This window comes from Leptinotarsa decemlineata, unplaced genomic scaffold (assembly GCF_025532065.1).
Source record: "Leptinotarsa decemlineata unplaced genomic scaffold, Ldec_3_MD MMD2_P_RNA_scaffold_2, whole genome shotgun sequence".
Lineage (NCBI taxonomy): Eukaryota > Metazoa > Arthropoda > Insecta > Coleoptera > Chrysomelidae > Leptinotarsa > Leptinotarsa decemlineata.
The window spans coordinates 11848309-11873226 of record NW_027412529.1 but is presented as its reverse complement, the minus strand read 5'-3'; the positions used below and the strand labels follow the sequence as shown (position 1 = coordinate 11873226).

The 24918-nt window shown below is 37.3% G+C and overlaps 1 protein-coding gene across 2 annotated transcripts in view; it reads right to left on the bottom strand.

Moving 5' to 3' along the window:
- The window catches only part of LOC111511424 (calmodulin-A), a 181027-nt gene extending 168401 nt beyond the window's left edge, over positions 1-12626 (bottom strand). The window contains exon 1 of one of the 2 annotated variants that reach the window (XM_074183557.1): positions 12374-12626. In XM_074183557.1, coding sequence (XP_074039658.1) covers positions 12374-12463 — 90 coding nt within the window. In that variant the 5' untranslated portion in view covers positions 12464-12626. The remainder of the gene's footprint in view (positions 1-12373) is intronic. The other variant, XM_074183562.1, reaches the window with a different exon arrangement.
- Between the last annotated feature and the right edge of the window lie 12292 nt (positions 12627-24918).

Sequence of the window (24918 nt, the reverse complement as noted above, 5' to 3'; positions counted from 1 at the left end):
TCAAAAAATGAATGAGGCATTGAATAATAATTTAAATGAAAATTGAATATTGAGAAAACTCCAGTAATATTTAATAATTAATAAATCGAAGCTGAATGCCAACAAAACAAAGTACAGAGAATTAGATTGAAATCAAATTGAAATAAAAATAGAAAATGACAAAATTGAGCTTATTACGGAATTCAAATATTCAGGATTCATAGCAGACAAGCATTCATCAATGAATAACCATTTTAATTACATACAGAAAAATTATATTTTTTTACAGCAGTTTTCCAACAATTGACTATGCAATCACATTTCAAATCGAACCACATTTCTATGCACAACTGATTTATATGAAATGAGAATACTAGAAACTCACAGAATCGCGCAATGGGGATTATTTTGAGATGTGATAGGAGTACCCCGATATCTTCGATGTTGAATACCCTAGAATGGTCATTTATAGAAAGTAGGTTTGAATATTTAACGATGATATTTATTCATAATATATTACAAACCTTCTACCCTCATATTTTGACATATCTGACAAATAATCACATCCACCAGTGTAATAATAAAATTGTAAAAATATTTTTAATTAATAAAACAACGATAAAAATAAAAATAAAATAAAAACAATTACTAAAATTAATTGGCGCTCCGGGGCGACTTCATTGATTCCAGTGGCGCATTTGCTTTTTCAGCAGACGAAAAGAGCAGGTCCTAAGGGATCACCTTGTTGAACACCTCTCTCAGAAGGGATATAATTCTGGAAACGAATCTTCAACTTTACGAAGCATGATGTTTCTATCAATCATGTTGAAGGCATTTTTGAAGTCTATATTCAGGAAAATTTTTCAATCGGGATTTCCATGAAGATAAAATTATATCTACGAGCAGCATGAGCAACAGCTTTACATCCACCTGCAGTACCGAAACCAAACTGTAGTGGACGTAGTATCGATTCTAGCTCGTCTTTAATCCTCAAACAATCAAGTTCAGCTACCAATCGACGAGAAAAGGTACCGACGGCAATCGGTCTTACTCCTCCATCCTTTTTCCGAAGAGCACACAGTGAAGCGCCAAAAAGTATAGGACAAATTTCTGGAGAAACCTTACCAGTGAAAATGAAGTTACATAATTTTATAAGGGAAGAAAGAAGTTTCTGTTCTGAATCTCCAGAGCTGTGACTAATGAGGTCTTTCATATGACTAGGTCGAAAGAATCCAAACCACCAGCAGAACCAGAACGAAAAGATTTAATTGCCTCCGATACTTCATGTTTTAAAAATTGGAACAACGAAAACTCTGAAAAATCGTGTGGTAGTTGCGAATCCAGAGAATGTGTGGAGTAGTCTGATCGAGGGTGTTTTGATCGGAGAACTGAAAGTGTAAATTCATCGTATTCGGCCAACGTATCACTTGCTCTCAAGATTCTGATAGCTGACCTAATCTCACCATCAGCTTAGAAAAGTTTTAGTTATATTTGCTTTTATCTTTCTGAGATGGAATGACATTGGTCTTGGATTCAAGAAGTTTGATGTTTCTCTTTATAAGAGATGTGAGAGAAGATCTACGGGAGTCCTTGGCATGTGGGATGGCGAACAAAGTATAAGGGAAATTTAACCAGTTTTCCCAGCTTGTTGGAGAGTTTGTATGTAAACATTCTTCTATAATTTCGCAAAGGGCAGAGGCAGAGCAATTTCTTGCAGATTTGTGGATCCTTTTTATAATGTGACTGGATCGTTTCAATGAGGACAATTTTTCATGAAACGCGTTGAATAATTTGTATGTGAACAAAAACGTTCAACATTGAAACCCTAATTTTTGAAGCAATCATTGAGTATAACATTCTACCTGAAAATTTAAAGTCTTCTAGCATATCTCAAGGGACAATATAAAAGCAGTTTCGCCAACTTGGTCATGTGGGGCAAAGGAAAAAAGCAGCTGCCGATGCAATGAGTAATGAACTCTAATTAGATGTGATGCTTGATTTTGAGGAAAACCCATATACATCGAGTAGACAGGCATTCACTACATTCAATATTAGCCATACATTGATGATAAATATACTAAAAGAAAATAAAATGCATCCCTATAAAATGATTCCCACTCAGGAGCTCATGAAAGACACTTTTGATAGGAAAAGTTATTTTTGTGAACATATAATGGACATGTCGGATAACATTCCAATTAGAAGACGTTATGTTTTCTGATGAGTCTCTTACAACGGTCATGCTAATCGGCATAATTGCCGCTACTGGTCAACGGAAAATCCTCACTCGATGAGAGAAGAACACACGCAATAACCTCAAAAGGTTAATGTTTGGGCAGGGATTGTAGGAAACCATATCAGTGGTCCCTTTTTCATTGAGGGCAACTTATTTGGCACCACTCCAAAATGATGTCATTCCAAGTTTAGCAAATTTATATCCTGATCTAGGAACCCCTCAAGTTCCATTGGATACGATATGGTTTCAGCAGGATGGAGCACCACCACATTACTAAGTTAATATCCGGATATACCTCGATACAATAATTTCCAATCGGACAGGGAGACGAGGATCTGTTGAATGGCCAGCGCGATCACCTCTTTCATCATTAGATTTCTTTTTATAAGGATATGTATAGAGCAATGTGTACAAAAGTGAACCTTTGAATGAATAATGCTTGCGATTAAGTCGGTCACGCCGGATATGTTAAATAATGTTAGAAGACAGTTTTATTTGAGATTAGGATGTCGCCAAGACGTTCGCGTTGAACATTTTGAACATCTACTTCGTTTACATCCACAGTTCTTTTTCGTATTCTACATTTCATAACGTTTTGCATTACAATTCAGTTTTTGAGTGTATTTTATCGTATTTCGGTAACCACATGTTTCTAATTTATTCTATCTTAATTGTTGCAATAAACTTAAAAGCGATAACATTTTTGAATAGAGAACAAAGAGACTTTTCAAACATTGTATCACAAACCTATACTTCGCATTTAAAAAATTGGGGGTTGTACTTGTCATTCGAAGGGGATTGAAGGTGGGGGTGACATTTTTACGTTGAGGAATTTCAAATTATAATTTACATTTAACGTGTTTCGGGATTTTTTAAATATGTACAGCAACCGAAATAATGAATTTATTTCATTTGGCTTCCACACACTGTATAACTGTAACATTGTACACATTTCGAAAACAATAAAATTAGGTTTGTTTTTTCACAGTAACTACTGAGTTCTTTTATGGTCGCAAAATAATGTAGAATTTTATATTTGTGAATTCCATTGAATACCTCATATTCTTCTAATCCTCGATCATTTCTCTCGTCTACAACTCCCCACCCTCCCCTTTGAAATATATTGATTTAACTAACGCCCTTTTGGCTTACATACTCTGTTAAATTACTCAACATCTTCCTGAAATTACACCCAGCCGCGATATGATAAAAGCAGTCCAGACGAAGTTTTCAGCTTTTTTCCAGGTAATTGCTATAAAGCCTAGCTTCATTATACCGTGATAATCTTCGGAATGAAAGTTTTCCTGGAAAGTTCTCATCCGAAATGCATGACATAGTTTTTCCAGTTCAATACGGAACGTGATGAACGTCCGCAAAACTTCGTTACCCAGCCGGAAATTAACAAACTAAGATCGCTTACTTCAGCAACATCGATGTTGAACTACGTAATGATGCTTGGATCCATTGACTTTCACGAAACAGAAGTTTGAGAGTTGGGAGGAATATTCGTTTCAGTATACAAGGTCTTTCCTTTTACGATGAATTTTTGAAAATAATCTTCTTCAATACCGTTTTCATGTGTTAGGGTGTTTCAAAAGTTTGGTCCGTTTTATGAGTCTACTATAGATTGACCAAATCATTCCTAGAGAAAACCGAGACTACTGTAAGCTCGGCTGCGCGAACTTTGGTATCTTTACTTGATTGAGATGCAACAAAATAGTTTTGCAATGTTTTACTACAGCTTGTTGCAGCAAATCTTTTCATATGTTTCTTCGAATTGATATTATCAACTATGATCGAACGGCCACCATGACCGATACCAATGAAAGAGTTACACACGGAACACTCTGGTTGTTCGTCATCCTGATTTCCTTCAGGTCGAAAATTTTTCCCTTGCCCTTTCAACTGTCTTTCGTCAGGAGGACGAGTGATTCATAACTGAAGGTGTTTTTTGATGACGACATAAAGATCAATGACCTCCATGCCGCTCTGGCCTTGTGTACCCCTTCCTGACTGGGGTATTTGATGAACAAACTATTCATTTCAGCAGACGTTGGACCTTCACTCAACCGAGCGACGGAGCCTTCTGTATGGGGAGGGGTCGTCTATAGTATAATATACAGCTTCCCTAACTAATGGGTTATCATGAGTTTCCGCTGACTCGAAAACTCTCTGCTTCCTCAGTTGAATGGACTGCCGTATGGTTAGAGCTCCAAATCTCTGCGGATGACTTCAATCCGCACGAATCATGGAGCATTCACCAGCATCCTAAGAAGTTTGTTTTGCAATCTTTCCAAAATGGAAAGATTTGACGGAGCGGTTTATCCCCAGGTGCCTAAAGCATACATGATGACAGGCTTGAACATGTTGTAAAGTAAAATATTATTTTTGAAATTGAGTTTTGAGATTTCAATCAGAGAATAGAGTTTGGCTATCCTCCATTGGACTTTGCTCTTGATATAGTCGATTTGATTTGCCCAGGTAAGTCGGCGGTCTACCCAAATACCTAGGTATTTAACTCGCGTTCGCCATTCGATCTCCCTACCTGAGATCGTGACCCTTGTGTCTGGAGAAACGTTACGTCTCCCCAAATCTATCGCCTGAGTTTTTTCTGGCTTCACCTGGATCTTCCACTCTAGGTACCAGCGTTCGAAGTCGTCCAATACACGTTGCATTGGAAGAGGCGACCAATGGAAAAGGCGAGGAGAGCCGTATCATTGGCGTAAAGGGAAACCTTCACGTGATCGAACTTCGGAAGATCGCTCACGTAAAGACTGTTCAATAGTGAAGGCAGCACAGCTCCCTGAGGCACTCCAGCTTGAATTTTCCTGACAGCAAACAGGGTTGCTTCAACTCGGACCTGAAATGTTCTGCCTTTCAGGAACAACCTGGTCCACCGGACCAGGCCCCGAGGCAGATCGAAATCGAGCATTTTGTGTAACAGGCCTCCGTGCCAGACTCGGTCAAAGGCCTTCGAAATGTCCAAGAGGACATTTCGAGATGGACTGTCTTCCTGTTGTTCTGCTCTGAGATGGAATTTTCGACCAGTCTCAGGGCCTGTGGAGTGTGCGAATTGTAACGAATTTTTCGTTAGGCAGAACATTTTGGTCGTCAACTTCTTCAGTTAGTCTTTGCAGCACAACACATTCAGTTAACTCAGCTGCTGAGCAAAGCAGACTAATCGGACGATGATTCTGGGGAAACAGCGGGTTCTGGCCCTGTTTTGGAATCATGACAACCACGGCATACTTCCATCTTCGAAGGAAGTATCTGAGGGCGATTGAACTGTTAATAATGTCCAGCAGATATCTCATGGAGTTCTCTGGGAGCTGCTTCAACAACCTATTGTTGATTGAATCAACTCTCGAAGACTTCTTGGGTTTGGAGGCCATAATGTACCCCCTAAGTTCTTCCTCCGTAGCTGGTCGGATCACGTCGTCGTCATCTTCCCTAAGGATGCGCCGAATCCGGTGTTTCAGCCGGATATCAAGGTCAATATCATCATCCGGATCAACATTAAATTGAAACTAACTCTTCATTGTGTCTGCAAAAGCCAACGCCTTCTCGGCGGAGGAGTAGCAGATGCCGAGCTGTCCGTGAAGGGTGGAGGGAGCGGTTTTTCTCTTCTCGAGCCTGCGGATGACTCACCATAGCTCATCATCCCCAGGCTCAAGCGATTCCAAATACTCGCTCCACCTCTCGTTTCTATTGTCGGTGATGGCCTGCTCAACTTGGTTGGCCATCCTGCTAGCCGCAGCCTTGTCTCTAGGATAGAGAGTCCGCTGATAAACTCGTCTGAGGCGATTTCTTTCCCGGATAAGGTCCTTTATCCTGGGAGGGAACTCATTGTTGCTTCACAGCGGAATCTCTGTCCTGGTTGTGGCTGCGCGCTAAGCGTTGTTCACAGACAATTCGAAATCCGCCAACGCGGCGTCGAGACCGTTGCGAGCTTGGAGCGCCTCACGGTTTGTACGTCTCTCCACTAGGTGGGCTTCCCAATCCGTGGATAATCTCATGCGATATTCCTGGGAAGGGGGATCATCACCCAGCATCAGGATGACTGGATCTGAGTCAAGTTCCGACAAAGTGTACACTTCGCAGGATATGGAGACGTTCCTGAGCAGTGCGATATCAAGCACGTCAGGTCTATTATCCCCACGATAGAACGTAGGCTCATCTGGACCCATCACTCGATACTTATGCCTGTCAGCATGCGCATGGAGCGCTCGGCCGTTCGCATTGGTAATTCTGCTCCACAGGTTGTGCTTGGCGTTGAAGTCACCAGCAGCAATTGTGGGGGTATCTGTCGACATCAGCAGTTCATTTAATGAATCTGGGATTAGACGATTCTATGGAGGGTTGTAAACTGAGATTATTCTATGACGACCTCTTCTCAGTTGGAGTTCAACGCCCACGGCTTCCGTGCCGTGTAACTAGTCCGAGTCTATGCCGAATTGTACGTGAGAAATATTACGTTTGATGAAAATGCCAACTCCTCCTCCAACACGTCCAACGCGTTCTCTATGGACACAGAATTCTCTACTTCATACTCGAAACGAACTCCCTTGATGAAGTTCCACTCTTTGCAATAAGTGTCACTGAATTTGCACTGACGTTTCGGCATTGTGACGTGTTGCTCAATAAGGGAAGCCGGTATCAGAATCACTAACATTTACTTTACTTGACACTTGATTACGCTAACACTGACATAACATCAAGACTCAGGACTAAAATAGTAAATAGTAATATAATGGCGTGACAAGCAGACAATAGATGAACTCTTAGTCAGTGTTGCCAAATCCTTTCAAAACCGAATTCCAGGACTTTTGTACGTCCCGAGACAATTTTTCGGGACACCTTATGGCTTGGATGAAAATCGGGACAATCCCGATTTCCAAACAAGAATAGTCCTTATGTTTAAAATATGTTTGAAATATGTTCTTCCCTTAACCAGCTGTCTCACCAGTACAAACGATAACCGTTAGAAAAATCGAAACTTGTGCGAGCTAAGGACTAACGAGGTCTTACCTTTCAACGTGCAATTCCTGAGATAAATTGCATAGTATACATATTGTTTTATCATAGAAAAATTGTATGGTGAGCACTGAGACTAGAGAACAAAACTCTACTTTTCTGAAGCAAATATACCATCAACGATGACAAAATGAGAATAAAGAATCAGAGTAAATGCACGATCTAGGTTCTCTTCGATATCAGCAGACCATCGCTACATAGTATAAAACAAAGTATCTTTCCGCTGTCTGTCATTATCTGTCTGTCTGTCTGCAAAAAAGTCTTCAATGGTATATGTCTATCTCTTAGAAATAACCCACAATAACCATTCTTTATCCTCCACTTCATTACCAAGCGATTTTAAGCAATACAGCATCAATGATTATCCAATTAAGTACCTCAAATAGATTGTGCATTACATTGCACAGCATGTAATGTGAATGAATATTTTCGAAAATTTTACAGATTTGAAATGCAGAGACGGCGGTTCCACCCGGGGGAGAGGGGGTGCGACGCATGTCTGGAAATAGCGCGTCGCTAGTTCGATATATAAGATTATTCAAAAATGCTGTCAAATTCATGGTCAACCATCTAGGACACAGAAAGCAACAAGTTTGTTTCGATCCTCAAGTATCAAATGATCTGAAACTGTGAGCGGAGGTACCACAAGGTTCACTTTCGGGTCCATTGTCTTTTGGTATCTACTCGTCAATATCGTTGCAAAAACATGCACAAAAACATGCAGATGACTCGCAATTGTATCAAAGTTTTCATGTAAAAACTTGATAAGTTATGGAATATCCAAATCTAGTTGAATTTTTTAAATACAAAGTCACGTGTCTGTTTAAAAAAAATCTGTTCAAAATATGTTCTTCCGTTAACCAGCTGCCGCACCTCTACGAACGACAACCCTCAGAAGTCGAAACTTGTGCGAGCTAAGGATAAACTCTAGCAAGTTTATTTTTGAAATGTGTTTAGTCGATCTGTTCTCGAAAATATAACAGGAGCCAGTATTCCAAAAGTCAGACAGGTTTTCTGGGAAGACTGTCCCGTTTCTCTGAAACGACTATGTCGTTCTTGTGTGTTTAATAAAACCAAACCCACCTGAAAATACCCTGAATTCCTAATTCCTTAAATTCAATATTGCTCCCACCTGAATTTCCTGAAGTTAATTATTTCAGTTCGAGATTCCAGTTTGTCAATTCAGACGAAATAAGAGAATTCGGGAAGTTTGCAAGCAGCTAGCGGAAATATTTTGAAACATTCTTAGGCTAATTAGATGAAATACTACTTGGATTATTGGATTAAAGTGTCTCTTTCATGATGAAGAGGACACATTAAAGTGATTTAATTAGCACACTTCTTGCGCTAACAAACCTTCAGTATTCCACCGGAGAAAGCAAGAATCTTATCTTGAAAGGTGTGACCTATATAACATACACACATAGCACAGTCGAATTTTCAAAAACTCAAAAATTTTTTGTCGAAACTGTAGAAACGGTAAGTACTTCCAAATGACCGTCCAAAAAGATCTGATCCATATGGTAATGATATACAGTACATAAAAATTATATGATGAAATTGGCCGATACTTGATGAAAATCCATAACTAACGTATTCAAAAATACTGATAGATGGTAAATGCTGGTCCCACCCGACATCACCTGCTAAGATACAAGATGCCCTTGAATCAGCCCTCCGGGTTGGGGCTGATTCAAGGGCATCATCCTTTATTCGAAAAACCACTATTTCTGACAGTCAGCAAAGTCTTACTTACATCAGTCCACAGGGAAATAGCATAGTAACTGCAGTTGCTAACAGGCCCACTAGCAACTTCAAAATCGATTTCTGTAACATCAGAGGACTCAACTCAAATATAAACTCAGTGCACCAACTTCTGCAATCAAATAGTCCTCATATTCTTGCACTCACAGAAACCAAAGTCAGTGCTTCAACAAAACCAGTCAATTTTCTATAACGCGGCTTTGATTTCCACTTCTGATCCAGACGTAATTTTGGAGTATCTCTTTTCATCAAAAGCGACCTCTCCTGTCAACGAGAGAAAATGCTGCAACCCCGAAACTTTGATGTTATGTGGTTGAAAATAATATCACAGAAGATCACCTGATTACCACAAGGCGAAATAAAAGAATACGAAGTTATTATAATAATGATTAACCTGATGTAATAAATCCTTTGATATTATATCAAAACAGCATTCCCTGACTAGGACTTTCCTAAGTTCACATTTGAAAACATCCGGGATCCTGAGTTTTTCATTTCATGCGATAGATAGACTGTTGAAAAAACGGCAGCCTGCATTAATGGGAGATTTTGTGTGATATGAGTGTTTGGGTTTTATTCAGTTTGATATTTTTTTCTAGGGTTATAGAGACATAAATCACTAAGTCACTTCATACATAAACATAATATTTTACTTACATTACAATAGATCTAAAGAAATGTTCAAGCCCGTCTAGAATATACCTACACAGTAGGTTGAATGGACTGCCGCCTATCAGAAAGCAACTACTCCACTGGCTAATACCGCGAACGGCATTGGATTATATCCGACTGGCGTCAGTGCAGGAATCTTCACAGAAAATTCCCTGCATATGCAATTGGCCATACAACTGAAAGAGTCGACTTTCAATATTGGAACAGGCACACTCGCAGACCGGTTTCGGGCTCCTTAGCCACTCGTCAGTGTAAGATATCGACCATCATCGACCTAAAGTCAATGATATTCTATAATTGAAAATCAAAATTCTTTCAGAGTATTTCATTCCTCGTCTTGAGTTGGAGCGAACAACAAAAATGTCACTCCATCTAGTGAACGAGGTACTAACCAACTGCATATCCGAAATTTGACCGATTCCTCTGAATAAGGAATAGAAACTTTCTTATTAATCAGTGGGTTATGCTTGAATAATGGCAGTAAACAAATCCAAAGAAATGAACTTTAAATGTTCAAGGCAGTTTCGGATGTACCTACACAGTACGTTGACTGGACTGACGCCTATCAGAAAACAACTACTTCACTGGCTAATACCACGAACGGTGTTGGATTATATCCAACAGGCGTTAGTGAAGGAATCTTCACAGAGCTAGATGTGCCTTATTAGGAGTAATCTGGCAAATTTCGGATATGCAATTGGTTAGTACCTCGTTCACTAGATGAAGTGATATTTTTGTTGGTCGCTTCAACTTAAGACGCGGAATGAAATACTGTGTGACGGTTAAATTTCTGAGTTCAGAAGAATTAGCAGTGCCGCCCTGTAGGTTCGTTTTTTTATCAGCATATTGCTGGGATGGTGTGTTGTCTAGTAAGCAGGAGTAAATAAAACTGAGGAGATTTTCACGGTCAGGATTTAAAAACTATTCAGATTAGTATCTATCGTAAAGCTGACACGAAATCTAGGCTCTAGCTAGGGAACGTCCGAAACCTAAAAATATCTAAGGTCAGTCAAATCAGTCAATTCAATATTTTCATTTTCCATTCTTGAAATATCGGTAGAGAATTCCATAACACATGTATTCAGGTTTTTTGGACAAGAATAGTAAGATCACCTGAAAAATAGAATAAAAAGATTCATGTCAAGCACTGTCCGACCTTTTATTCGTTTTTTTTTATGGTAAAAGAAAAGCTTTCAGGGAATATTTATCTGATATATAATTGGAGAAATCCTTCGGAAAAGCTATAGTTGCATCACATCCGTCGTTCTTTGAGATACAAGGAGACATTCTAGAAAGTAGCAACGGAAAATCGTAGCAAGTATGAAAAGTATCAAAAATGATGATACCCCATGAGTAGAAGCCCTGATATTGATGATATATTTTGGAGCGGTCTGATTACTGAAATCTACAGTTCATTTCTTGAAATTAGAGTATAGTTTAAGTTTTTGCCTTTTCTCTGTGCACCTAAGACAGCTGTTAAGGGGGTATCAAATTAATAATTATCGAGTTTGATTGTAGTTAATCGAAAAGTAGATTCTGGATAGATTAAGATTCAGACAGTTACTTTTTACTACTCATTTGTTCCCTCACTTTCAATTTATGTAATGATCATCTGTGTCCGTTCATTATTCGAATATTTTGATCCGATATTGTTCCATGATAACAGTTCCCCAGTAGTAATAGCGTGATCAAAACGGCCTATAACCACGTAATAATATATTTACTCGAAACGTTTGTTTTAGTATTAAGTTCTTTCATTAGGTTCTTTAAACTTGATGCATATATATTTGCCTGTTTTTCATACATCAATTCGTTGCAAATAACATGTGAAAATTGATTTTTGAGTTATTACACAGTTGGTAGTGACGTTTGTAAATATTAATTTCCATATATCAATTTAATATAATTTTCAAGCTTGGAGCTTCGTTGTTGACTTTTTGGCTATTTCTCCACCCCCCTTTCCTGTTGAATCCGTTCAACTGGCGCCCCAGGGCTTACTTTTTTTCCATCTATTTCGGCTGTAAAAAAAACATATTTTCCTTACCCACGTCCAGCCCTGACAATAATCGACTAGCCTGGGCCGAACTACTTTTTGGTAATTCCATAAATACCAAGGTAGGTTATACCTCTGAAAGAATTTCGATTTTCAATTATGGAATATCATTGACTTTAGATCGATGATGGTCACTATCTTGCACTGATGAGTGGCTAAGGAGCCCGAAAACGGTCTGCAAGTGTGCCCATTCCAAAATTGAAGGTCGACTCTTTCAAATGAATTGCCAATTGCATTTGCAGGAAATTTTCTGTGAAGATTCCTGTGCTGACGCCTGTCGGATATAATCCAACGTCGTTCGTGGTATTGGCCAGTGAAGTAGTTGTTTTCTGATAGGCGTCAGTCCATTCAACCTACTGTGTTATCCGAAACTGGCTTAAACGTTTAAAGTTGATTTCTTTAGATTTTTTTACTGCCAGTCTTCAAACATAGCCCACTGAGTAATAAGAAACAATACAATAATATCGACTATTTTTTCTCCAATAAATCCATTCATAGAAATATTTTAGATTACATTACAATAATATCGATTATATTTTTTTCTAATGAATTCTTTGTCATTATTTGTTCGCAAAGGGAATGCCCATAATTATTGTGTCTTGCCCCAAAGGAAATATAAATGAGAAAGCATTTACCTTACTCCTGTTCCTGATTGGAACGTACTCCTCCTTCGATGGTTTCCTCCTTTTGTCCTTAAGGATCATTCTTGCCGCGGCGAAGGCCATTTTCTCGAATTTCTTGACGGATGTTGCACACGTACGAATTTTACATTTCACTGCACAAAATCTATTTCTAAGAAATACGGCTCCTTTATTGCTTGCGTTGTACTCCTTTACTTTGCCAGCCAAAGTAATATTCTTGATTTATTTGTTTTTTATCGGAGTGATGTTCTGCATTCAAGGTTTGGATATTTCGAGTTATTCATATTCTCCGATTTTCTAATGCGAAGTTTGAATTCATATTTGCAGAAATGTCTTCGTTGATTAAGTATTGAATGAAATAAATTGATGAATGTAGCCGTTACTACGTGGTAGGAGATCATAATGAAAAGAGAAATAAAAATTTCTATGTTTTTTTACCACTTTTTAATTATAACTGACGTTACTGCAGTATCGTCTTATAAGGACATTCTCAAACTAATCCCTAGTTTATAAAAACGCAAGGTTACGAGGTAAGATAAGATAAGAAAGTTGAAACATTGAGAAAACACACTTGCGTTCTAGATAAAAAGTAAGGTAAGGTAACGTCGGTAAGGCAAGGTAACGCAAGGTAACAAGTTGGCTACTTTCAACTTTCTGCGTTGAGTTTTTACCTCCGACCAATCAAAAAGCGCCATACTACGAACTTTGACGGATATATCCGAATGGTGTAAAGGTATGTCACCAGATAAACTTGAACGTCACATTGTGAAATTTGGGTATTGTTCTATTCATTAAAATATGCGTCTTCCATAATATTATAGAAATGAAAATTATTATTTATTTCATATGAATGATTGCTGCTGTCAAGATTATGAAAAGTCAATATTTGTTCATGCAATTCTGCCAACTCAAAAATTACCAAAACCTATAATCACTACGGCAATTCTTCATACTTTACTTTTTCGTAAACGTTAAAAAATATCTTACCTCTCTGCATTACTTTACCTTACCTTACCTTGCATTATTATAAACTAGGGGAAATACAATAAACTAGAAATAGAATGTCCATATAGGACGAAACTGCAGTAACGTTAGTTACAATTAAAAGTGGTAAAAAACATAGAAATGTTCATCTCTCTTCATTATTGAATAAAAGTAAACGATTGGCGTTGAAACATAATTAAGAACAATATATATTCAAAAAAAATATGTTGAATGTAATCATTACATAGTTACAATATTCCAATTTTGGAAGGTGGAATGATTGACAATACAGTTGTATGGTTAAGAAAACATCTAATTTTCATTTTGAGAATTATGGACAATATCAAAATGAAATTTATTAATGAGCGACAAGTCGTGCTTTTTGAAACGTCAATGGAATAAATGAACACTGTTTGAAATTGTTGAGGTCAGTCCATAATACTAGATTTCTGGAAATAACAATCAATGATGAAAACTATAAACAGTGATGAAGATCCCATTCCAAAGAGCCCATTGTATTCGTTTTTATGGATCAATTCGTATACATTTTCGAAAACTTGCAGAAAAAAAATTCTTGTTTATTTTCAACTGAAAACATTGATGTTTATCGGAAAGTGAAAGTGTACTCAGCCGTATAGATGTAAATAGAGACCTGTTTCAATGACCAATTGATTTAAATAGGTCACCATTACTGAACATGTTTTCTTAGAAATCAACATTATGTACTATTGATACAGAATTAATATATTATGCTCTAGGTAATCATAATTTGAAGATGTACCTTTGGTATATAAGTTTGTTTCAGCTCTAATAATCGATTAACTTGTTCTTCTGAAGTCACTGAAGTTATTCTATCATCCATGGATGCATATATTACTTTTTCAATGAAACGAACTTCTAACGGCAAACTCTGGTTCTCGCCTAGTGGCAGTGGTTCAAAAATCCCAGTACCGAAAACCGAACTATGTTTGTTAATGCTCGCGACAGCTGCAAACTTAGAATGAACTGCAGCAAAGAACTTCATAATCAGAGAATTCGGGATAAACTGCTTGCCAATACCAACGGACCCAGATCCTTCAGGTTGGTTCAGGTTGGCAAAATCCACAATTTCACCACAAACACAATCGTATGGTTCAATTACAATTACAGCCGTAGGAAAAGCAAATCTAATAGCTGAACAATTTGCGTCCCACTCCACAGTCGATTTTCTGGGAAAGGCATCACCCACTATTCCCACACTAGGATCCACAATGCCGGAAATTTTACTTTTCGACTACGGCCATTCAGGTAAATTTAAAAACAATGCAATATCAACAACGCGTCTGGTCCTGATGATGTACCCGTCATCGTACTTAAAAAGTGCGCAAATGAACTCGCACCAGTATTTTGTGGATTAAGCTGTCTCACTTCTTGTTGGAAGATTGCTCGCGTTCAGCCTCTTTCCAAAAATGGCAAGAAAAATCTTCCAAATAACTATATACCGGTCGCTTTGCTATCAATGATTTAAAAAATCATGGAAAAAGCTGTAAACTAACATGTCTTTGAATATTTGGAAGGATTCAATATCTTGAGCGATCACCAATATGGCTTTCGGAAACAAAGATCAACAGACGACCTTCTATCTCATGTCACCCTTATTTGGGATAATGTAATCTAGAAACATGGAGTCGATAGTTGTTGCGCTTGATATTTCTAAGGCCTTTGACCGTCTGTGGCATGAGGGTGAGCTGGCCAAACTTCGAAACTATGACTTGTCGGATCATTTTTGTGTATGGCTCTGCAGCTTTCTGCCAAAAAGTTCCCCGCAATTATTGGTCGTCGATGGAAATCTCTCGAATCATTTCAGCTTCAACGCTGGTGTTTCCTAGGGATCCATATTGTCTCCAACTTTTTTTAATTTTATACAGGGCTATTCAAATTCGTTTCTGTACATGGGTATCTCGTAAACGATAAGAGATAGAGTGTCGGTTAAATCGTGGCAAAGTTGTGTATTTTAGAGACCTACTCAATGATGTAGAAAAATCAAATATAGTTCTTTTGGTTCTGGAGATATACAGGAAAAACCAGACATATTGAAAATCTGTCCACATTTTGCTATTGGCACTTGATGTGGGCTATCGGAATATGTCCATGAATTTTTTATACAGGGTGTCATCTGACTTGGGCCACCTCCATCTTTGAATTATTAAATACGGACCTGTATTTTTTGTATCGTCGACGTTCACTTCATACTAAGAAATTAAATTGAATTGTATATTTCGGGATGTTTGGGTAATTTTGATTATAATTGTATTAATTATTCCTTTTTGAATTACGAACCTGGAAATTGGTTGACTGGGTTGAATAAAAACACAATAGCAACTTTCACGTCTCCCGTAGAGTTTTTGAAAGTTTTTTTTCAGTTTTAGGTACCTATTCATATTTTTTTATTGCTCTGAGCGTTTTCCACAATGAACTTCGAATAGGAAAACCTTTTATGATCATCTGAAACATATCGACATCAAAAATATATCATATGTGTTTCCATAAGCAGAAAAGGAAATGATAGCAATAATAACATCTGAAGCGACCACTAAAATTGTAATGAAAATTGAAATGAAGTAATTTATATACCCTAAAAAAGTAATTGCGCAATAAAAGTTGGAATTGGAGTCCTTCCATCTCGAAACATTTTTGAACTCGGTTTTTCAAATTATTTATTGCCCTCAATACACTTATTTGCTAATTCTTGCAAAATCATTCAAAATCCTCAGTTTCGAGTCTTCCACATTTTCTATTTCTCTGCCAGCGTGAATCCTATTTTTCAATATCACCCATAGAAAATAGTCCAAAATAGTAAGATCTGGTAATCTTGCAGGCCATTATATTGGCCCAGTATTTGTCTCGAAATGGAAGGACTCAAGTTTCGAATATTCATTGCGCCATTAATTTTTTTGGGCATATAAATCACTTCATTTCAATTTTCATTACAATTATAGTGTTGGTTTCGAATGTTATTATTGCTATCATTCCTTTTTCTGCTCATCAAAACATATATAACATATTTTTGTTGTAGATATGTTTCAGATAAACATAAAAGGTTTTCTTATTCGAAGTTCAATGTTCAATGAAAAAATATGAATAGGTACCTGAAAATGAAAAAAAATTCGCTAAAAACTCTATGGTACAAAGAGAGACGTGAAAGTTGCTATTGTATTTTTATTTAGCCCAGTAAACCAATTTCCAGGGCCGTAATTGAAAAGGGAATAATTCACCCAATTATAATCAAATATTACCGCAACATCCCGGAATATAAAATTAATTCAATTTCTCAGTGTGGAGTGAACGTCTACGATCCAAAAACTACAACAAAAAATACAGGTCCGTATTTAAAAATTCAAAGACGGGGGTGACCCAAGTCCAATGACACCCTATATGAAAGATTCATGGACACATTCTGATAGCCCACACCAAGTGTCAATAGCAAAATGTAGACAGATTTTCAATATGCCCGCGAATAAAGAAGATATAGGCAAAAAAATAATTTGGGATTTTTTTGTTTTTCCTGTATATCTCCAGGATCAAAAGAGCTCTATCTGATTTTTCTACATCATTGAATAGGTCTCTAAAATACTCAACTTTGCCACAATTCAACCGCCACTTTATCTCTTATCGTTTACGAGATCCCTATGTACAGAAACGAATTTGAATAGCCTTGTATAAACGACTTATTTTAAAAAACTAAAAATTCAATTTATTGCTTTACGGACGATAGAACACTCTTCTCTTTATTCAATTTGGATTCTAGGACATCGGCTGCAGATGCACATCTTCACTGGCATGGGGAGGTTGCATATCTTAATGAGGATTTAGAGGTGATTTCGAATTGGGCTGAAAGTAATCAGATTCAATTCAATGGCACGAAACCACAGGCATCGGTTTTCTCCAAAAATATGTTTCCGAACCGGATAGAATAATGTTCGGACAGTTAATTCTGTTTTCTGCTTTGACAAGTTTGTTGGAGGTCAAAATTGATACCAGTAAGTTTTGGAACAATCATGTCGTTGAAATTGCAAAGGTTCCTTCTCAAACTGTTTCGAACCAAAAAACTGTACACACTCCAGCAACTTTGGATGCTTTATAAAGCTCAGATCAGACCTTCTTTGAAATATTGTTCTCATGTATGGAGCTCCGCCCCTGCGCATACTCCAAATTTGCTGAATTCCATCCCGAAAAGAGCCATCCGCCTGATTGTAGACGCGAACATCACTGACAACCTTGATAGTCTGGAACATCAAAGAAAGACTAACACGTTAAACGGTCACACGAAAAACGGTCAAAAACGAACGAAAAACGGTCGGAAACATACGGAAAACGATCGAAAACGCACGAAAAACGGTTGAAAATGGTCGAAAACGCACAAAACACACGAAAAATACGGTCGCACGCAAAAAAGATACAGCCTTGTGACGTATTTGAGACACCCTGTACACACGGGAATCGTTCACTGAACCGATACACCCTCTGACATTTTACACCCTATAAACATTGATTTGCACCCTGTATGACATGTTTTTTTCCGCCTCATGTTTTTTTCTTCAATCCGATTCGTGATTATGTCATGGTTTTTATAACAGCCAACTTATCAGTACGCGCCTATTAACCACAACCCATATCTACCAACTATTCGCATTCACTTTCAATATACCTCGCTAGCGATGAGATTATACTCAAAAGCTACGATACCAAACGTCCCGCGTTCAACTCCTCAACAAAACTTTTTTTTATAACGTGTTACCTACCCGCTTATTCTGAATTATTTCACAGATCAAATCTCCCGCCACTATGATGCACGCTCTGCGCGTGACAATGGTTCGCCGCTCTATTGGATGCCTGACAACCCGTGACAATTTAGTTGTAAGCCTGGCTGGTGACGTCACTGTTCGTCACTGGTACACCACGCCACGGTTGGATGCCTGGCTGTCTGTCTCGCTCCGGCTGTCTGTCTGGCTCAATCGGGGCCGAGTCTACTTAGAGATTTGTCTCTCTTGAATAGATACTTTCACAGATAGTGTTCAAGTGACTTCCGGTGCCTCCGTAGCCGATATCCTGGAAACCAAATGGAATGACGAGACAAGTGTGCTCTCTTCAGGAAAGCAACATATTCTTGTTTTTTCCAATAAGTCGTTGATATACAATAAAAAGAGAGTTGGAGACAATATGGATCCCTGGGAAACACCAGCGTTCATGTTAAAAGTGTTCGAGAGATATCCATATCATCAGTTTGTCTATATATGTTTTTGTGTAATTATATTTTATATGTCTTTCAATTATTTCAAATATCTGATCTTATATGTGTGTATTTTAGAAATTTGTATTCACAATCAACATCTTTCATATGACTTGCTACGAACATTCTTTTGAAATGTAATGTAGTCCAATAAATGTATGTCTATATCTATGATATGTCGAAAATTTCACATAATCATCAGTAAGTTTTTCCTACTGAAAAATGCAATATACTTGGGTTGCGATAGGACGAGCAGCAGAATACACATTTCAATGGTCAGAAAGTGTTGGTTTAGAGATTCTCACTTGAAACTACTGGAAGTCTGCAAAGATTAAGGAAAATTTCTTCAGTGAGTAAAATTGTAAATATTCCTTCATATATCAGATGTAGCTTTGCTCTGACTGATATATGTTGCAATTCTATATTTGGTGCACAAATTGAATGAGAACATATGACCTTCGTTCATTTCAGTGCTCATAATTGAAAAAGTTTTAACGAATGGATTTTTTTTTTTTCAGAAACTGTGTATGATTTACGAGTCGTTATGGAGAGTTTTCCAATGAATTTCTGTTTTTTTCCTCCTTTCTCACGAAGTTTATCATATTATACATATATATGGATTACTAGAAAGATGAAAATATTTTTTTCTGAAACATAATCTCTCCCAAAAATATGTGTTTTTCCAGTGAATATTCTCTTTATGTTCATTTGTAACGATCTCTAATATAATTCGTGGTGTGACACGGTCCAGATCTCTGTAAAGTGATTGTACAACCCTATTCGCCCCGAATTCAACAACTATTCGAAAAAATCAGCCACTCCGAACTTTTCGGAAAAGCTCTAAACTTCCTGGAAACGAAGCCCAGTTCAATTACATTTGAAACTTCTCGGATATATTTTTGTATTCAAGTCGAGTCAGAAAGCCCTTTTATTGTGATTCAGAATTCTTTGAAGCCACGATAATATTCCATGATACGTATTTATGCGACTTCCGATGTCGAAATCAGAGTGTGCCTCAAAGCGCTCCAATCTCTATTCTTTTTTGTCGCTCACCCGCGAAATTGTAGATATTTTGAATTTCTTGTCGATTTATAGGCCTAGTTTCTTTTCGGAAAACTACGTTATCATAAATAGTTTGTTATATCAACAAAGTTAAAGGGAAAAATTTTGTGATGAATAGATCAAAATGGTGAATAGTGAATGTATCTAAATTTTTGAGCTCTCGCTTAGATCGTTATAAATCAGTTATTAGTCAACATAAAAAGTTCGTTCTCTGTCTGAAAAATTGTGCAACAAGTGACCTATCTTCTGGATGATTTTGATGAGCTGTTTTTGCCTTCATTACTAAGTAAACTTGATTTACGTATGCCATTGTCTGTGAGATTTCAAGAAATTCGCAGTAAAAGCATTGTCGTACTAAAACATTTAAATTTAAGGCATTCCACAAATTCAATCAGTACAGTTGCTGTGCACACTTTATATGTTCCCTTTGTAAACTCTAATATGAACCAGATACCGGATAATGTAAAAATTGAGGATGTGTATAGACTACTACTCATGATTGTCAATGATAAAAGCGATAAAACTCAGGAGAAGCTCGCTGAAATTATCTTGCGCTAATGAACGGATCTGTCGCCTAGAAACTGAAAACTCGCAATTGGAAAATCAAATGCTGCATCTGAACAAAAAACTGAGAAGAAACAACATAATTGTCTTCGGCCTTCAATCTGATAATTTCACCCAATCTCTGACAGATCTCAGCGAGCTTCTTGAAATTCCACTGGGTTTCCAGGACATCGATAATATTTTTTATCTTCCTAACAAAAACAACAACAAAATTTTGAAAGTTGAATTTTCATCCTACTAGAAAAAACTTGAAGTAATGAAGAATTCTTATAACCTCAAAGACTCCGATATATTCATTGCCAACGACTTATCTCCCGAGGACCAAGTTATACATAAATCTTTACGTGGGTTTCTCGATATTGCTAAAGGAAACGGACTGAAAGCAATAATCCGACAAAACAGATATTCGTGAATGGTACCAAATATGCATTAGAACAACTTCCGATCCTTCTATAGTCTATGGAGTGAAGAGCACTGTCAATACACCCATCGATAATAATCAGGAAAAGGAAGAACTGGCTTCGCGAGTGGACTCAGCCCCCAAGAAACTCAACCTGAGAAAACGAACATTCACGATCCCATGGCGATCCCATTGGCAGTCCCTCATCTTTCACCAGTCATAGCCAACATATATATGGAGTGGTTTGAAACTCTGGGCATTGAAGAAGCCCACAAGAAACCTCGAGTCTGGTTGAGATATGTTGACGACACCTTCATAATGTGGAACCATGGGAATACTGAACTAGACGCCTTCCTGAAACACATCAACAGCGTGAGACCTTCCATCACTTTCACAATGGAGAAGGAAATCCACAACGAATTGCCATTCTTAGACGTTTTGGTGAAGAGGACCGACACTAAGTGGGAAACATCTGTATACCGAAAACCCACTCATACGGGACAGTATCTGAACCACGAATCCAACCACCATCAATCGACAAAAAGAGGAATCATCAAGACTCTATCAGACCGTGCTTTTGGGCTCTGTAATACAAAGGAAGGTCTCGAAAAGGAACTAGACATCATCAAAAATGATCTTCAGCGGAATGGATTCTCCAAAGCGATGGTAGAGAAGCCTTTGGCTAAAAGACAGCAGGAGCCTCGCAAGGAAGAGAAGCCGTCACAACCAGTGCTTGCACTTCCCTACATCAGAGGATTATCGGAGAGGATAAGAAGAATTGGTTCCAAGTACAACATCAGAACCTGTTTCAGATCCGGTAACACTATCCGTAGCAGCCTCACGAAAACCAGGCCCCCAAACGCGGACTGCGATTCCAAGAATTGCATTTACCGGATACCCTGTGAGTGCGGAAAATCCTATATTGGTGAAACTAAGAGACCATTGAATGTTCGCATTGCCGAGCACAAGAAGCACACACAGCGAGGAGAAACCAGCAAATCAGGAATAGGAGACCATGTTTGGACCCATCAACACAACATCGAGTGGTCCCAAGCTGAGATCTTGCACAGAGAGGAACATTGGTGTAGGAGAAAATTTAAGGAAGCCGCATACATGTTGTCCAACAACGTCGTGAACTAACGTGACTTGGAATCTCTACACTTTTTTATTATTTTCTTTTTCATTCCTTTAATTTTTATTTATTCAATTATTATATTTTCACTTGTAGGTTATTTCACTATCATTTCATTTCAGGTTTATTGTTGGCTTAATATAATTGTTATCTTCAGCTATTCTTTTTTTAATTATTCCTTTTTACTTGTTTCAGGGATTTCAAATCATTTTATATAGTAGACAATGGAAGTCCGAACTAGTGAAATTCACATCTATCCTTGTTTCAATTACACTGTCTGTGCTGGGGATATTAATATAGATTTTTTTGATGCAACGAACAAGCAACTCATAGAATTTGAAAATATCATTAAAGAATATGATTTACACCAGATCATCAACCAATCCACTCGTTACTCGGGTAAGCTACTGGATGTCATTTTATGTTCTACAAATCTTTACCACACCGACTGTGCTATTGTGGATTGTTCGAATTTTTCTGACCACTGCCTATCGTCTTGTACCATTGGAAGTTCTGTCGATAAACAACATTGTTTTCAGTTCACTTAAAGGGATTTCAAACGCTTTAATATCGAATCATTTTGTGTTGATATACAAACCTGTGACTTCAGAAGTATTTATGAGGTAGATAATATTGATCTTAAAGTAGAAAAATTCAACTCTTTGATCTTAGATAACTTCAATGCTCATGCACCTATGAAAACTGTGCGCATAACTGAAAAAAAGGCCGCTTGGCTGACCGATAATCTGAGGCTTTTGATGAAACTGAGAGACAAAGCTCTGTCGAAATATAGACGAAGTGGTTTGGCTACTCACTGGGATCACTACAAACAGTTGGGGAATCTCACTAATAAAACAATAAAGCTTGAAAAGAAAGCGTATCTAGAGTTTCAACTCCGTAACAAAAATAATATTTGGAAAAAACTCTCTGATCTTGGTAAGTAGCAGACATCCTAGAAAAAATATTCCCGATCATTTAAAGAATTCAAATGAAATCAATAAATTTTTTTGTGAAAATAATTCTCACAATAGTCAACCAGATGATAATTGTCTCCCATTTCTCTCTAAAAATAAAATGAGTACTCAAAATAATTTTCGATTTAGGAGAACATTCGAAAAAGAGATCTACGAATTCATGCTCTCAGTGAAATCTAATGCTGTTGGTCCCGATAGCATTAGCAATGAAATGCTACTTCATTCTAGTCCTTTTGTATTACAGTTTATAGAACACATTTTCAACACCTGTATCGATTTTAGTGTATTCCCTTCAACCTGGAAGCAATCTCACGTTCACCCTCTATGTAAAGTCGATGATCCCCAGAATTTCAGTGACCTCCGCCCTATAAGAATTTTATGTGCCATATCTAAAATTCTAGAAAAAATCCTCAATAAACAAATCCGTGAGTTTCTGAAGGAAAATAAAATATTACCATCATCCCAATCAGGTTTTAGACCAGGCCATAGTTGCACGACTGCGCTTTTAAAAGTCGTAGATGATATTCGCAAATCAATCGACAGCAATGAACTTTCTGTTCTTGTATTAATAGACTTTTCCAAAGCTTTCGATATAATATGCCATCAGCTTTTAATCGCCTCATTAAAATATCTTGGATTTGCGAAATCTTCTGCCGGTCTAATTGATAACTATTTGAACAGTCGAACCCAATGTGTTATTCTGGATAATCAGCCTTCAGATTATCTTGGAGTTTTTGCAGGTGTCCCTCAAGGGCCTATCCTTGGCCCTGCATCATTCGTGATATATACGTCACAATTTCCCAGATGTCTCAAGTATACTAAAATTCACAGTTACGCAGATGACACTCAAATCTATATGCAATTTCTTGAAAGTTCACTGGCAATAGCTTGCCAACAAATCAACCAAGATCTGAATTCGTTATTAACCACCTCTAAAAAATACTGTCTAACAATAAATCCTTCTAAAACTGTTGCCATGCTATTCGGGAGGACAGCAATGAGAAAAAGATGTCAAAATCAAGTTTCGATTCTTCTTGATGATGTTAATCTTAGTTTGTCTGAGTGCACTAAAAATCTTGGTCTGACAATATATCAGTCTCTCAGATTTTCACCTCATGTTTCACTGATCCTGAAGAGGGGATATTGCAGCTTGAAAACTATATATTCGAATAGGGAGATTCTCAATAGACAGTCCAAGAAATTGCTATGTGATGCCTTGGTACTATCTCACGCAAACTACACGGATACTGTTATGGCCCAAGTTTGTTACAGTCTGACAAAAGAAGACTACAAACTTTGCAGAATTCTTGTTTAAGACTTCCGCACCGACGTTCATCACCTGGACTTGAGATTCAAACATCATCTAGCCACTCCATCCTATAAAACTTCATTATTTCGATGCTCTTTTTCCTATAATATATCTCGGCTGTATAATCGACTCCCTGACTCATTGAAGTCACTGTCGCTTGCAAAATTCAGAAAAAAGCTGAATGATGATTCACTTTCAAATAAATTTCTTTTATCAAGTTTATTGTCTAGCTGTAAATAATGATCCACTTATATATGTGTGTATGTGAATGCCTATGTGTATATACAAGCAAATATCTGTTTCTAGGTAAAATAATTAGCCAACATTTTTCTGTTTCTTTACTAGTTTTCATTATCGTTTTGTAGACGGATTATTAGTTAACATTTTTCCATTTATTTTATTGTTTTTTCATTGTCGTTCATTGAACGAAATAAGGATAGATGATAGCATAATTGGTTAATGGTAGGTAGGTTGTTGTTAACAACAACAGGCAACTAGATGCCTATGAGAGTGTAGAAATAAGTAAATATAATAATATTATGAATAACGATAACGGACCAATACCAAATAGCATACTATATAGCTTGTTGAAATAATATTGTTGGGTTTACTGATTACTACAAAAAGACACATTGTAAATATATTTAGATAGGCAATATTGTGAAACTAATTTTATATAGCTGAAAATTGTTCTATATATAGCTGTAACATTTAAACATACATAAGGACATATTGTAAAATAATAGAAAGGCCAATTGTAAAATTATTTTAGGGTGGTACACTTGTATGGGTGGTACTACTGATTACCTACCTGTATGATGTACCTGATCACTTGGTAATCAAAA